This window comes from Elephantulus edwardii, unplaced genomic scaffold (assembly GCF_000299155.1).
Source record: "Elephantulus edwardii isolate Elephantulus edwardi_28Jun2011 unplaced genomic scaffold, EleEdw1.0 scaffold00291, whole genome shotgun sequence".
Taxonomy (NCBI): domain Eukaryota; kingdom Metazoa; phylum Chordata; class Mammalia; order Macroscelidea; family Macroscelididae; genus Elephantulus; species Elephantulus edwardii.
This window is the reverse complement of record NW_006400041.1, coordinates 613,823-629,498: the sequence shown is the minus strand read 5'-3', so window position 1 is coordinate 629,498 and position 15,676 is coordinate 613,823. Positions and strand designations below refer to the sequence as shown.

The 15,676-nt window shown below is 50.9% G+C and overlaps 1 protein-coding gene across 1 annotated transcript; it reads right to left on the bottom strand.

The window, feature by feature from the left end:
- Positions 1-872: 872 nt before the first annotated feature.
- Positions 873-7,467, bottom strand: ARID5A (AT rich interactive domain 5A (MRF1-like)). The gene is made up of 7 exons (XM_006900712.1): positions 7,437-7,467; positions 5,388-5,515; positions 3,886-4,024; positions 3,560-3,612; positions 2,988-3,085; positions 2,466-2,619; positions 873-2,090 (listed from the first exon to the last, which is right to left on the bottom strand). The coding sequence occupies exons 1-7, from the start codon at positions 7,465-7,467 to the stop codon at positions 873-875; spliced, it is 1,821 nt and encodes a 606-aa protein (XP_006900774.1).
- Positions 7,468-15,676: the final 8,209 nt, after the last annotated feature.

Here is a 15,676-nt window from a genome sequence, read left to right as displayed (position 1 = left end):
AGTGCCGTCTCCGTTATCTGAGTCCAGTGCGTCTTGCGGGTCAATGCCACCATGAGCCACCATGCGGAGAGGGCCCATTCACAGTGTGGGAGGCCTGGATGGAGGTGGCTGCCTGTGGCTCTCCGGGAGGACTCAGCAGCAGACCCTCCCCACCGGTGTCCATTCCCAGCACACCATTCTGGCTTCCTTACTCCAAGGCAGGCGTGCTAAGGGCAGGAAAGCACGCCCACAGTGGGCAGCAGTTACCCTTCACTAAGGGCATTAGAGTCATGCTCACATCCCAGCTATACCACCTGCCAGTGGAAAGGAGTTGGGGGGATGTGAAGCTCTCTGAGCTTGATTCTCCATCAAAACAAGGAAGGAGGAAGGTGAGAGCTCGGGGTGGAGAGGTTCCACTGGTGAAACAACCCTGCATTTCAAAGCTCGCTGGAATGCTAACGGAACACTCTGCTAGGTGGAGTGTGGCTTTCAAGATCAGGCCCCCTCCTCATGGACAGCCCTCCACCCAGTGTCACCTGCCACGCCCACCCTGAAGCATGTTTCCAAGCAGGCTGGAATTCACATGGGCGCATTTTATTGATCTCAGGTGGGCCACTGGGAGGGAGGCCTTGTGCTCCAAGGACAGAAGCCTCCAGCTCTCAGTCCTCCTGCCTCTGGCCTCTCCTCTGAGCTCAGCTGGTGGGCCCAATGCCGCCCACCCCTGGCCTCTCTGAAATGGGTCTGGGCTGTTTGGTGGAGAGGCAAGCCTGGTTTCCTACGGCCTCCCTTGCATGTGCCTGGCATGTCCCATCACAGGGCGCCCGAGTCCTGGAAAAGCCCACTTCTCCTGGGCAGTGTCTGATCTTCCTAGCACAGCATGACGTGGCTGCCACCTATAGATGGGTGTTGAGGTGGAAGAAGTGGGGGGCGATGTAGCTTGTGGTGGGCGGCATGTGCCATGCAGATGTGGTAGGACACAATCTGTGGTGGAGGGCGCTGTCGAAGGATGCAGCCGGGAAGTGCATCAGGCCAGCAGCCATAGGGGACGATGCTGTATTGGCCAGGAAATGGGCAGGGAAGGCTGGGATGACCAGAGGCCTGACAGGGAGCGTGGCTTGGCCCTTTAAGGGGTCCACAGTGTTGGTGCAGCTCAGGGGACAGCGTAGCATGGTGCCCCTGCAGGCCTCATGTGGGGCAGGCCTCAGGGCCGGGTCCAGCAGGCAGGAGATGGCTAAACTGGGCCCCTGAGGCTTCACCCCACATTCCTTGGCATCTACCTCCTTCAGAAAGGGAGACACTGCCCACAGTCTGTTGGCACCGTGTACTGCTTCCTCCAGGTTGTGCTTTCTGCTGAGGCCTGGGTTGCTGGAGAAGGCAGGGCATGGTGCCTGGCTCTCGGCAGGGACCCTGGCCATGGGGGATACCCAGCAGGCTTTGGGCTTGAGGTAGGGACTGCCCTTTCTGAAGCCGCCTTTGTGGAATGCTGAGGGGCGGTTGACATCCCCACCAAATACCAGCTGGGGCTCTTTGGCCAGCATTCCAGCTTCTTTGCTGGGTGGCTCCAACAGCACCCCATCTTTTAGGCTAGGGAGGAAGTCCTGGGAGTGCTGCCTGATGGGTTTCAGCACCTCTGTGGGATAGGCATGGAAGTAGCCAGTGAAGACAGGGGCTGCTGGGCAAGAGCTTCCCTGAGCCTCTTCCTTCAGGCTGACCCTTGGTGCTGGCAAGCCCTCTGGAGGGGTCAGTTGGTTTCTGGAGTCCTCAGCTGGGTTCTGTGGGTGCTCCGGGGGGCCAGCTGCTGGCGTCACATTGGGCTCCATGCCAGGGCCTGCCCCATGGCAGCAGCACTCTTCTTGGCACTGCATGGCCTCTGCCTTGCTCACCTGGGCCAGGAGCTTCTTCTTGGCCAGGGGGGACATGATGCCACGTGTCCCTTTGCAGTAGAAGCTGGACAGGAGCCTCTTGTAGGCCTTGGGGCAGCAGCTGGCCCCCATGAAAGGCAGAGTAGATACAGGGGTCGGACCAGGCTGCACAGCACTGTCCCCAGGGGGTTCCTGGCTGGGGAGCTGAGCCAAGTTGGTTGCATCTGTCTTAGTCTTTGCTGGAATAATCTAGAATGAGGCAGGATGACACCTCAGGGTAGTGGTGAGCCTGGCATCCTGGCCTGGGATCTGGCCAGGTGCCCAGGGCCACTGGGAGCCCTTTCAGTCCTATGAGACCTTTGCACACGACTTTGAAAGGGCACCTTGTTCTCTGAGGGGCACAGTCCTGTGTCAGAGCAGATGATCCCAGAAGAGGGCTGCCAGCTGTGTGTAACCCCATGCACCCCCTTGCTTGAGGCCCTGAGCTGAGGACAAGCACAGAACCACAGGCGGTGCCCTGCCAGTGCTGCCCTCTGGGTGGGTAGTCAGGTGGGAACTCTGCAACTACAGCCAGTTCCCACAGGGGCGGCCAGAGCTAGGGGGACAGAGGGGCCCAATGCTTACCTGGTCCGCCTGCCTCTCCTCCTTCTTCGGCCTCTCTGGCACCCCGTCATCCACCTGCAACTCTTTGGATATCTTATACTGCTTCCTGGGCTTGGCCGGAGGCAGGGGTTTGTCATCCTCCCCCTTCAAGTGCCGCACATACGGGAGGACCAGCCTGGGGAGGAGTCTCGTGTGTCCACCACAGCCCAGGCTAGTGGGTACCCACCCACCTGTCCTGCTGCTGCCTGGCGTTCTCCAGGAAACCTCCAGAGCTCCCTCTTCTGACCCAGGGCAGTCAGCGCCTTCCCTGACAGTACATATCACAGCCAATGGCTCCTGTTCTTTGTCCCTGCCCAGTGATACTTCCCCCGCAAAGCACTCCCACCCCCCCACCCATCCTAGAAGGGCAGAGTGAGCCCAGCGCCAGCCTCTGCTGATGGGCCGTGAGGCCTCCTGCTTCCAGCTTTTTCCTTGAGTGAACAGATGTGTGTTCTCCTCCCACTCACACCGTAAGCTCTGCTAACCTGGGAAGGCCTCATGTACCTTTCGTAGTGCCGGCGCGTGCATGTGGCTGCACTGGTGCTGCCTGGGCTGCCCCCCAGCTCATCATACACATTCTTCCAGAGGTGGCGGCCAGTCACCTGCAACAGCACACATATGAGGTCACCTACAGTGACACTGTCTAAGAGGTGTGGCCAGAGGCTCTCCTAGCCAGAGGCCTCCACACCTGGGATCAGAGGGTCCATGGAAGGGAGGCTAAAATTTCACAGCAGCTTCTCAGCAGCAAGGGGTTGGCCCCTAAAGCTCACTTGGCAGCCAGCCAGGTCCCCTGTGAGGGGCTACCTGACTGCTGGTCCAAGCAGCTTTCTGAGCACAGGGAGAGCAGAACAGATGGAAAACAGAAAACCTGTTTTCAGAAGCAAAGTGCTACCAAGAAGGGGAGCTCAGGTGAGGCAGGGTTAGGGATCCATGAGCTCAGTGACCAGAGCCTGGCCCTCCCCAAATTCTGTCTGCCCACCATCATCAGTCCACCCCACCCCACCCCCCGCCCTGCCTGGAGCACTGTGGGCCAGGCCAGAGGCATACGGATGAGCAGGACACAGGGACTTCCTTACCAGCTCATAGGCTCCCAGCTTCTCCACTGCCTTGTAGATCTTCCACAGGTTAACTGAGAAGAGAGGAACCCGGCAGGCTAGAAGCACGTCTGCCAGAGCTGGCAGCCTGTGCCCATTGGCCACTAGGCTGGAGCCAAGACCAGCACCCCTTCTGATATGGTGACTGCTGGGACAGCTGGTCACCCTGCATAGTGGCCCAAAGACCAGAGAGGGTGGAAGTCTGGCTGTGCACCCTCTGCCCAAGTTGGCAGTGTCCAGAGTTTCTGCCTGGGGGAGGGAAGCCCCCTGCCAGGCCCACCCCCTTTGTGCCCGGCCCAGGGACGCACTCTGCTTGAAGCCGAGATGGGGTACCCTCTCAATGGGCGTGTGCCGCTCCTTCATGAACTTGTAGAGGCTGACCAGGAAGGCCTGCTCCTCCTCCTGCTCCTGTGCCTCCTCCTGCTCCCTGCCTGCTTCGGGGGAGTCCTGGGGAAAGAACAGCAGGCATCCAGATGAGCCTTAGTCAGGAGATGGCCATGGACTTGGTGGGTGCTGGGAAGAAATGAGGTGCTTGGCCCTCAACCCCAGGCTCCCACTGGAAGGAGCAGGCCCCTAGCCCCCAGCCTACACTGGGCACATTTCTCTCAGACACAGGATTTTGGTCTTCTGGTCCTAGAGCATTTACTGATGCTGTTCATCTAGGTGGTCAACTGAGACAGCCAAGGACAGTGAAGCCGGGCCTTGAGGTGTAGGGCCAGGGCCCTGACCCACTGAAGGCTCATGTTCTCAGAACAAACAGCAGCCAGGTCTTCGCTGGGAAGACCCACAAACCCCAAAGCCTACGGGTGGCCTAGAGCAGATGCTGTGAGTCCCCAAAAGATTTCATTCAAACAGCTTTTCAGTGTTTTTAGCTAACAACCCTGACAATGAGCCATGTGTGACATATACAAATTTGAATATATTAAAGACTAGTATCTCTAACAAGCTACTGAGGTCTCAGGCTCAGAGCGCCCCCAGAGTGAAGGGATTACGGCTCAAGGACAGATCACCCAGACTGCTGATTCTCTTCTAGAATTCAGGACAAGCTGTGTAAAACTGTTCTCTTTGCACTACTTTTTTCTCTGAAGCAGGATCTGACTCCAGATTGTGACTAACATGCTGTGCACACTCATCAGAAAGCCTCCGAGGTCTGACACTGAGTCAATCCAGACCCCCAGCCCCCTACAGAGCAGAGACCTGCCCGGGAGGTTTCCAAGGCTGGGGATCTTTAGAGAAGTTGACTTCCTCACCTTCCCCCACACAGCAGCTGGTAGGTTCAACTGCCAATTGTTCGGTTAGCAATCCAAGTTCTTAACTTCTGTGCTAACTGGCCTTTTCTCACAACATAGAAGGGAGCTCTGGTGGCTTGCTGGTAAGAAACTGCACTGCAAGTCCGAAGGCACAAGGTTCAAATCTACCAGCTGCTCAGTGGAAAAGGATAGGCAATTAACAGCCTCTGAAAACCTACTCGATTCTAACTCAATTGTACCCAACAACCAGGTCTCTTCTTATAGCACATAACAGGGCTTTTCTGTTTTTTAGAGCAGGTTGCTGCTATATAAGTATTCATTTGAGAAAGAGAGTTTGAGACCTGAAAGGGGTCCTCCACCTGCCAGGCACCCCACAAACCCTTCTAAAGCAGGGCCTGCAAATGAAGCCTCATTCGGGCTCTGTAGGGGAGAATGGAACACGTCTGGCGTTCCTGGGCGCTCCCAGGTGGGGACACATCTGTGTCGCTCCCTGAGAGCCTGGAGAATCTCCTGGTTCAACTGGGGGTCTGGCACAGGCTGAGGGGAGTTGCCCAACTTACCTCCTGGTACCCTCCTAGCTGGATGGGGCTCTGGCTCCTGCTTTGCTCACCATCTGGTTTAGGGGACATAGATGGGTCTTGGGGGTCATCCCCCTCCAACAGTTTCTTTTTTCCTTTGGCAGAGGGTGCTGCAAGGAGAGGAAGAGGAGGAAAGGAGAGGAGGGAGAGAGCATGATGAGATACAAGTCCCCGGGAGACGTGTTGTCCTCCTGCCTCCATCTGAAATCCCCTGGCAGAGGGGAGTCCTCTCCTCCCTCCTGCCGTGTACCTATGTCCTGTTCCTGGCTGTGCCCACACACAGGTCACTCTGGCTGGCATGAGCCTGCTTAGCTTCTGTGCCTCCTCCCCAGCTTAGAACCTTGTCCCCACACACCACACCAGCCTCTTGCCTTTCCTCCCCATGAACCTCTCCCCACATGCAGGAACCCTATCCCACCATGGGGTCAAGTCAGCAGAGAGGGGCTTAGGGCTGTGGTGCTGGGGGAAATACCCTCTCAAAACATGCTTTAGTTCAGACAGAAAGCTTTTTACAGCAACACAGCCTAATTGGAGGGAGCTTTGGTGGCTTAGGACGTCATGCTTGGAAGGGTGGAGGGGAGGAAGACCCTGGATAAGGATTGACACGGTAACTGGGGTAATGGGAGTGTGTCGGAGGCAGTGAGCCTGACTCAGGAGAAAGCAGGATTCAGAGCTATGGTGCATAGGGTCTCATGAGGCATAGTCAACTCAACGGCACATAACAACAGCTGGCTTAGTGGTAAGGAGTTGCACTCCCAACCCACAGACAGGTGGTTCGAATCAGGTGGGCAAAAGATGAGCAATCTCCTCTCTGGCAATTTAACGGCTTCTGAAAAATCTGCTAGAGGGTTAGCAATCGGTCAACAGTTCAAATATAGCTGCTCTGCAGAAGAAAGCTGGGCAGTCTTCCATAAAGATTTGTGGCCTCAGAAACTCAGTGGAGAACCAGTATGAGCTGGAATCAGCTTGATGGCAGTGGGCTAATTAGGCCACGCGGAGTAATGTTGATACAGTAGTTAAAGTGCTCATCTGCGAATGGGAAGGTCAGTCCAGCTGTTTGGGGGGAGAAAGACGTGACCTTCCACTTCTGTAAAGTTCACTGTCAGTGAGCTGGAGCCTCCACAGGGCCCCCCGCCTGCAGGAGGAGACATCTCCCTCCCTCTGACTCACAGGTAGAGCTGCACCAGAGAGGCACGCCCTGGCAAGCAGCATGAGCACGACTAGAGTGCCCTCTGTTACAATTACATCCGTTAGGGTCTTTCTGGCAGCTCAGTGGTAAGAAGTTGTGCTGCCAATTCAAAGGCACAGGGTTCAAAGCTATCAGCTGCTTTGTAGGAGAAAGATGAGCTGTACCGCCTCCAAAAACTCAATGAAGGGAGAATCAGCGAGGAGTCAGTGCCAACTTGATGGTTAAACAAGAGGGTCACAAAGAGTTGGACTTGACTCAACAGCATTGGGTTTAGTTTGAACTAGGCTACTTCTTCCTTCACTGATAGCTCAGGTCTCAGGCAAAGTGTTTTTTCCAAGTGGCCTCTCCCAGAGCAGCCCGGGGGCACATGTTTGCTGCCTCACCTCCCCACCCTCCTGACTGGACCTGATTGCCTGTCTGTCTGACCACATCAAGTGCCTAAGGCCCATCCAGGTGCCAGGTAAGCTAGAAGAAATGATTTCTATCACTTTGCACAGCCAGCAGGAAAAAGCCACAGGCTCTATTTTATAAGGGAGCGTTGTATTTGCAAAACCAACAGGGTGCAGGAGGAAACAGGATGGATGAATGCAGCACCACTGGTCGAAGTTGGCTACAGACAGCTCAGCAGAGACATGCACCTGGGTGGGGTGGCTGCTGCACACGCACTGCAGAGTGTGGCACATGCACACTTTGAGGACCTTTTCACCACTTGTAAAGAACACAAGTTCTTTCTTCCTCTTTCTCCACCACAGCAAGTCCTGATTGTGAGTCTTTGTTAAGAAAATGTCATACATTGCCAAGCTTTCTCATGGTGAAGCTGAGCAGTGTGCTGGGACAGTCACCAGCATAGAGGAGGACTGGCACAGAGGACATGCGGCTGGAGGCGGAAGCTGTGGGTAGCCAACAGTATGTTGGTCTTACAGTGTGTTCTGTGGCATCAACATGGAGACACACAGAAACAGAGAGGCACACATACCCCTGGAGTTCCCCAACGCAGGGCTGCGGGTGGTCGGTCACCCCCGACCAGGTGGGGAGTTCAGGGCTGTGGGTGGTCAGTCACACCCTGATCAGGTAAGGAGCTCCCCAGTGCAGGGCTGTGGGTGGTCAAATGAGGAGCTGCAGACACCCTACCATGAGACCAGCTACCTGGAGGCCTCTGGGAACTCTCCTGGAAGGACCTGAGTCTCCATGCAGTGAGGCTGCTGCCCAAAGGGGGAGATGAAGCTTCCTGTTGCTTCTTGCTTCAACTCTAGGCTTTTGAGTGAGAACATTATTTTTTTTATTTGTCCTTTTTTAAAAAATTAATCTTAATGAAAGTTTACAGAGACTTAAGGTTTCCAGTCATTCATTGTTGCACTTTTCTCCCTACCCAATCCCTCCCCATCAATTCACTTTTCTCCTTGAAAAGAAAAAGAAAAACTTTCATTGTTATTAAGTCCCTCCCCTCCCCCCCAGGTCTACTCCACTATGCAGCCTTCACTCTGGACTCCTGTCATGACAAGAATACCCATTCATATGTCCCTTTTAAAGAGTTTTCACCCTCATCTGTTTCAATGCAATATGCATCATTCCTCCCCTCCTTTTCTGTCTTCCCTCAACCCTGATGTCGGTCCCATTTTACAACAATGGCCCTATGCAATATTTGTCCTTTTGTGACTGAGATATTCCACGCAGTATACTGTCCTCCAGAGTCATCATTTTGCATAATATTTCATGAGTTCCTTGTTTTTCAATGCTGCATAGTGTGAATATACCAGAGCTTCTCTATCCATTCATTTGTTGATGGGCACTTGGGTTGTTTCCAGCTCTTTGCTATTGTGAACAAAGCCACAATAAACATCTGCTTGGGTGGCAGTTATGGTTTCTTTAGGTTACAGTGGTGGAATTGCTGCATCAAATGGCATTTCTATTTGCGAAAGCGCCATACTGCCTTCCATAGTGGTTGCACCATTTTACACTCCTACCAACAGTGAATAAGGGTTCCAGGTTCTCCACAATCTCACCAGCATTTGATCTCACCAGCATTTGTTGCTTGCTGTTTTGTTAAATTTTGATACTCTTGCTGGTGTGAGATGATATCTCATAGTTGTTCTTATTTGTATCTCTCTAATTTTGAACATTTCTTCATGTGTTTGTTGGCCATCTAAATGTCTTCTTTGGTGAAGTGTCTGTTCATATCCAGTGCCCATTTTTCAATTTGGTTATTTACTTTTATCTTGTTGTGGTGCTCGAGTATATTTTATAAATTCTAGATATAAGTCCCTTTTCAGATATGTAATTACAAAATATTTTTTCCCAATCTGTGGCTTCCCTTTTTACCCTGTTGGAGAAGTTCTTGGATGTGCATAGGGTTTTAATTCTTAGAAAGCCACATTCATCTATTTTATCCTCTTCTGGTTGTAGAGAGTGAGAACATTCTTAACGACTATGTCTGGTCCTGTCTGTGTCCCTGAGGGGATTCTGAGGCCACTGCAGTGAAATTATCCCAAGATATTACTGTCTGCACCTCAGACCCAGTCAGCGTTCACTCTTGCTGCTGGGCTTTGACATGCTTGGAGTCAGCCTTTGCCCAGAAAGGTTGAAGTTTTCACAGTAATAGAGGGCTTATGATTCCCTGACTCCAAACTCTGGTTCCACTTGTCAAATAAGGGTTTCCTGCCAGTGGGGATGGGTTCTTTGTCATCACTTTGCTGCCAGCCTTATTGGAAGCATTGTGGGTTTCCCCTGTTTCAGCAGCACAGATTTGGAAAGCCCTACTCCACTTCAACTCTGTAAGGCCAGCTAGTAAGGGCTGGAAAAGACGGACAGACACAGGCTAACTTAGCTAGTGTTCAGTGAGAAGATACTGATATTGATCTGTCAGCCAGCTAAGCAGAGGACACATTGTTAGCAGTTGAATATAATAATCCCAGCTCCCAAGATGTCTGTTGTTGTTGTTGTTATGTGCCATCGAGTTGCTTGCTCTATACTGTGCCAACTTTACTGTCTCTGACACACCTACCCTCATTACCCCAGTCACTGGTCTCATTCTCTTTCTCCATGCTTCCACCCTTCCAAGCATGATGTTCCTCCTTGCACCATGCCTAAAATATGTCAGACGAAGCCTTAGAATCCTTGCCTCCAAGGAGAAGCCTGGCTTCACCCTCTCTAGGATGAAACTGTTTATTCTCCTGGCAGTCCATTCTATATTCAACATTCTTTTCCAGCACCACAGCTCAAAGGCATCAATTCTCTTTCTCTCATCCGTAGTCACTGTCCAGCTCTCTGACGCATAGCAAGCAATTATGAGGACTATGGCCTGGATTAGACGCACCTTAGTCTCCAGACTGACGTGGTTGTTCTTCAGTACTCTAGAGAGGTCCCTGACAGCTGACTTTCCCAATGCAATTTATCTCTTGATTTTCTGGCTGCTGGCACATAAAAAATAAAGGAAGAGGCTCCATTCTTTCTCTCAAAAGTGTCTTCACCACAAGTAATTCAAAAGAATGAAGACTGGTTTCCTAGGAAACAATATTGGTTTACACTGACTTCTCTCTACTACTCAGCTGTTTACATGATGTACAGTGTATACCAGGAAGGACTTTTCCTTCTGCGTCTCCTTTCTATGAGGAGCACTCTGGGACCCCACTTGCTCCCTCCCCCCAACAACATCCATTGTTCTGTCTTCAGGCTGAGTCTATGACGTGGCCCCAGTGATCACAGGTGTGAAACGAAACAATGAACAAAGTGTTCGAAGACTTGCTCTTTGGGAAATGGAAACTGTCTTTTCTATTTCCTTACCTTTCTGATGCATGTGCACTTGGAGAGCTGCATCATGCTGGTCTGTGTTTTCAAGTTCATGTTGAATTCCATGAGGTGGTTTGCATTTCTAGTGTAAGCAGCAGCTGCAGAAATGCAGAACCACTATCCTGCCTGCCCCAGACACCTGCCCACTCTTTGTTGTGGGCTTTCTTGTTTGTTGTCTGCATGTCCTGCTTCCCTGGAATACTCTCATGTCATCCTCAGTGCTGTTGTCTGATGCTGTCTAGTTTTGAAGCCCAAGTGCAGGTTGAACTTGCTCACACTTAATCTCAGGCTAACTGTAAAGGATATTTGTAAAGTCTGGATAAAATCTGTTAAATATGACAACTCAGATGTATGTTTAAAAGTAGAAACTGGTCATTTTGTGATAAATTATTGATTCCAAGGGGGAGAAAAAGGGAACATTTCTACTCTTGTAAAAAAACCCCACAACTTCTCAGAACTGACAGTGTAATGTGGTGACTTGCTTCAGGGCACATGGCAGGCTGGCAGCAGATCTGAGATGAGGATCTCATGTCTTTTGAGGACTTCCTTTATTTTTGTTTTTCCACACTCCAGGTTCAGTCCAGCTCTGGAAATCCTTACTGTTGGGAACCTGTGAGATTTCCATCCCATGCCAGACAGAAAAAGATCTCCTTAGGTATGAGAAACCCATACACACACACTTGGGAGTAAGTCCCCCAAATTATGTGCTTGGAGAGTCTTTGGCTTTTATTAAAGTATCAGGGAAGTGCTGTGTCAGTGCTCACTCACTTTGTGTGGGTCTTTGGCTCTGTGTCCCTAACTCTCTCATGTGCATGCTCTCATTTAATCCCAGGAGGAACTCCATTTTAAAGAAAAGAAAACTGAAGCCAGAGAGGTGTAGTTGCTGTCTCCTCGGCAGATCAGGACTCAAAACAAGACCTGTATAAACACATGTAAAAACACCTCCCGTCCAGGCCTCATCTGCACTGTGTCTGCTGTGGTTCTCATCAACATGTTTAAAGGATGAATGATGAGTACAAATCTATGTGCAAGAACAAACAGTTCTAATTCTTGTTAAGGAAAAGGCAATTGAAGCACACTTTCAGGCTTGCTTCTGACCATGCATGGCACAGTCAAAGCTCCAGAAATCCTAGGCGCTAACAACTGACCTGTGGACTTCATCTTTCAATATGGCTAGATAGCCATCCTTTTGACTTTGCTGTGCAGATGGGCGGGAATATGCAAATAGGGCATGTTAGCCTATCCACAAGGGGACTGGCTGTCTATCAGTTCCTGAGGGAATTAGCTAGTCTCATAAATCCATAAGGGGATTGGCTAGTCTTGCTATTAAACTGAGTAATCCAGCAGCAGGAGAATTAGACCTTCTCTGCCCTGGCAAAAAAGAAGCATGAGGCTCAAGGCTGAAGTGCCTGCAAGCACATTTCGAGAGCCACCAGACTGTCTTCTGCTACAACCTGGATTAACTTTTTAATTCCCTAACAGTTCTGTGTGGTCTGTGAGCTATCACATTGGTTTTGGACCCAGCAAAGCAGTAAGATTGGTGCTGAGAAGAGTAGAAAGAGGTATGGGAGTGTGGGAGACATGTCTAACCTCATGGGAATTGGTTTTGTGTTATTAATGCTTTTGACAGGGATGGTTCCCCTTTGTGAAGTTAGTAAAAGTCAGATATGGCCACACAGCCCTTGTTCTTTTCACGTGACCCTTCAAATTGGTGCCTTTCCAGCCAAAACTCAGTCTGATTGTGTCTCAGTCTTCCCTTCTGTGAAATAGGAGAGGAAGGTTCTTGAGTCCTTCACTGATTGTAAATTCCTGATGTTTTCCAGGCCATCAGAGCACATACTTCTCATTGGTTCTGCTCTTTTCTCCCCAGCACCTCTCCATCCTGCTCCAGTCCTCTCTCTCTTCTTTCTTGACTTCAGTCCTCAGACAGAAGGACTCTCCATCCCTTCCTGAGTATGACAAGGTCTTCTATTCCTATTACAAACCTCCTGTGTGGCTCTGGCATATACCACCTCTCTGATCCTTAAATGAACAAGGTGGTTGGACCACTGAAGCTCAGAATCACCTAGGGAACATTTTAAATAAAACTCGTGCTGGGCCTCCCCCCAGAGGTTCTGACTTAAGGTTCTGGTTTGGGCCCTGGCATCAGAGTTTAAAGCTCCTCAGGGGATTCTATCAGCTATGGGGAGTGAGCCATGGGCCAGATGATCCACATCTGTCTTCCTGCCCTGCTCTGAGGGTGTGAGCTCCACCCGGGGCCACATTCAGGGAAAGTCTCCTGGAGTTGGGCACTCAGGTTACCTGGAAAGGAGGTCACCAATCTGAGCTGTTTGACCCAAGATGGGGAAGGGATTAGAGCTCCAGCCTTGAGCCACACTCTCGTTATCTGTGCAGCCAAGTCCCCAGATGAACTTCTGTCGCCTTTCTCTCCCATCCAGGGTAAGTGAGCCTGTTCAGGCAGGACCTTCTGGTCCCCAGGCCTCAGGCCCCAAGTCCACAGCCTTAGCTGAGTGAGGATAAATTCACCTTTCTTCCTTCTCCAGTATTTCCTCTGCCCTCTACCCTGTCCCTCGCTACTCTTTCATCCTTCCCTTCCCTATTCTTTTGTATGTGGGGCTTCCATGTAAATCATTTGCTAAAAGGATTCTGTTGCTAACAACAAGTTTGAAAACCAATGCCATAGGTGAGGAATGAGCCCTATGAATGCCCAGGTCTGGCTCTCACATCTTCCAAATTCAGGGCCCCTCTTCTGATTCTATGGGCGGGGAGGTGGGGTGGGGGTGGTATTAGGGATTTGGCTGGGCTAGTTTCCTAGCCTTGCCTAGCCCAAAGAAGCAGAAGAAACCAACTTGCTCCTAAACGACTGGTTCTGCCCATCAGCTGCTGAAGGCCTATCTTGCTACGAGGCTGCATTTGTACTCCTTCCTGCACAGTGCCCTATTTTTAATGGTAGAGTGGATGAATCAAATAAGAAAGAAAAGAAAACCCCTGCCTTGCAAAGCAAAGTCGTTCATATGCTGCCTTCTATTCAATAATGATAATAGAGGTTACTGTTTCATTGTTTTACTTCTAACATATCTAGACTTTTGTAATAAGACAAGAGAAAGAATTCCAAGTATAACTTTCCCACTGCTTCCCTCAAACCTGCCCCCTGCTCTCACAGACAACATGCTGAAGTCAGATGGAAGGGAGAGAGGGAGATGGGGCAGGAAAACAAGGAAACATAGAGTTATGTATTACAAGTCATGTACTGCTTCTGACCTAGGCCTCCCCATTGTAAGAGAGAGGTGCTAGACTCAATGGAACCAACACTGTATGCAGGACAAAGCAAGAAATGTGGCTTCCCCACAAGCCACAACTGAGTATGAGTGTACATGCATGTACCCCTTCCACCCTGGGACCTGAAGGGGGCCTTCTCTGCTCACTGAGTCCCCACTGCTCAGGCCATCAACTGATGGGTGCAGGGGTACACTTGATCTGAGACAGCCACCCGCCACACTAATGCCCAGAGAGAAGCTGTGACTGATTTAAGGTTCTACCACCTGCCAGTGACAAGAGTGGGCATTTGAGCCCTGCCTCTAGTTGGGCAGCCTCCTCTCACCCTTGGTGTAATAGGAAGGAAGCTGACACTTCCGTTCATAAAAAGTCACTGACTGGGAACACAGTTCCGATTACGACAATAATGGTAAAGGCAGCCTCAATAACAACCAGCTGACACTGCCCAGCCCCCTTGCCAGAGTATGTTGGCTTACATTTTCCTTAGCCTGAGCTGCAGCCCAAAACAAAGGCAGCCTTTGAAGCACCTGTCCACTCCACAGCCTCAGAGCCTACTGCCTGGCGGGAGCCCCTGCCTGGAGCTCACCCCAGTGGGTACTGCTGGGGTTGAGACCTGCCGAGGGACTCCTCTACAGGCAGCACTGAAGACAGAAGAGCAGAACCTAGGACCTCCAGGGGTACAGGGCACAGTTCCCACTGCAGCCCCATCTCAGGGGCTCAGCTGGAGGACAGAGGGAATGGGGGAGCAGTGGGGCTCAGGATCTGACAGATTAACTGGAGCCAAACTGAGAGTCTGGAGAGAGTAAACAGAAAAGAAGAGCCAGGATGGAGGGTGCCAAATTTGAGGATGCTAACCCCCCAAGTCCCACATAGGCTGGCTTCGTGTCCCTCCTAAGGCAGTTCTGAGAAGTTCTAGAAGACCCCATTCCAGGGCAGAGTTGTGTGATATTTACTGCATTTCAGATAGTTCTTCCTTTTCAGTCATGGTGGGCAGAACAGACCTGAATGTGTAAAGTATGGAACAATAACTGGAGTGGGGAAAAAATATAGGCTGGTGAGCTGTGAGAAACTTAATCTCCTTCTCAGACACCAAGGCTGCATAGCATCCAAATATCTTGACCAACAAAGTTGGAAACAATGGTGCCCAACTGAAAAATGGTGTCTAACCCCTCAGCTTTTGAATGAGTATCACTCTCCACAGTCCTGGCAATAATTCAGTCTCCCTCATCAAGCTCCTCCATCTTCCATTCCAGGCCTAATTATTCCCATTTCAGTTATTCTTCTGTGTCAAATTTTTAAAATTCAAACTTGTTCCAGTTTCATTTTTGGTGACCATGACTGAACCAGTTCAAACTAGTCTGAAGTCCTGGATATTTCATGATAACAATAATTCCCAATTATGGACTGTTTCCTGGGTCCCACAAACAACAGTGTGAGTGACCATTCTGCCTATGGAAAAACAAAGCTCAGAGTAACTTGTTCAAGGTGTTATGGGACAGCATCAGCCTTAGGGTGCAATGGGACAAAGCTGCCCATTCCCTGCATTTACTATTCCTTTGCCTTTCTGTTATTTTCCAACCCACCCTCCTAGACTCTCCCAGGGGGTGACTCTCTGAACCTGTGAACACTGGTCTAAGAGAATTGTGTGGGTCACCCAAGACACGTTTCCCACAGGGGAAACAGATGTGGAGACGGCAGAGTGGAAACAGTACTGTCCATCCTTCACTCTCTGACCAGGCTGGTTTCTAAGACAGTTTACCCAAATGTTAACCCAAGACACTGGTGTTGGTCTCTGGGTGTTTCTTTTTTAAACCTTCCCCCAGAGTCCCCACCCCCCCCATTATTGTGTACCATTAAATCAGATCCGGCTGGTACAGGAGGAGATTGCCCCTCCTTCTCCAGGAGGAGAATCTGGAGCATCTGGTGGATTTGAACCTCATTCTTAGGGGATTGCGGTGCAGCCTGTTGCCGCTAGACGACCAGTGCTCCCTTGGTGTTGGTCTTCTGAAGTCCTTTCTGC

What these genes read in the sequence shown, in the direction of transcription:
- ARID5A (XM_006900712.1), bottom strand. Translation starts at nt 7,467, where the DNA reads ATGTCCTCTGTGCCAGTCCTCCTCTATGCTG. An exon ending in GCCAGTCCTCCTCTATGCTG is followed by an intron (nt 5,516 to 7,436) that starts GTGACTGTCCCA and finishes CTCTCCTTGCAG; the next exon opens with CACCCTCTGCCAAAGGAAAA. An exon ending in AGCTAGGAGGGTACCAGGAG is followed by an intron (nt 4,025 to 5,387) that starts GTAAGTTGGGCA and finishes TTCTTTCCCCAG; the next exon opens with GACTCCCCCGAAGCAGGCAG.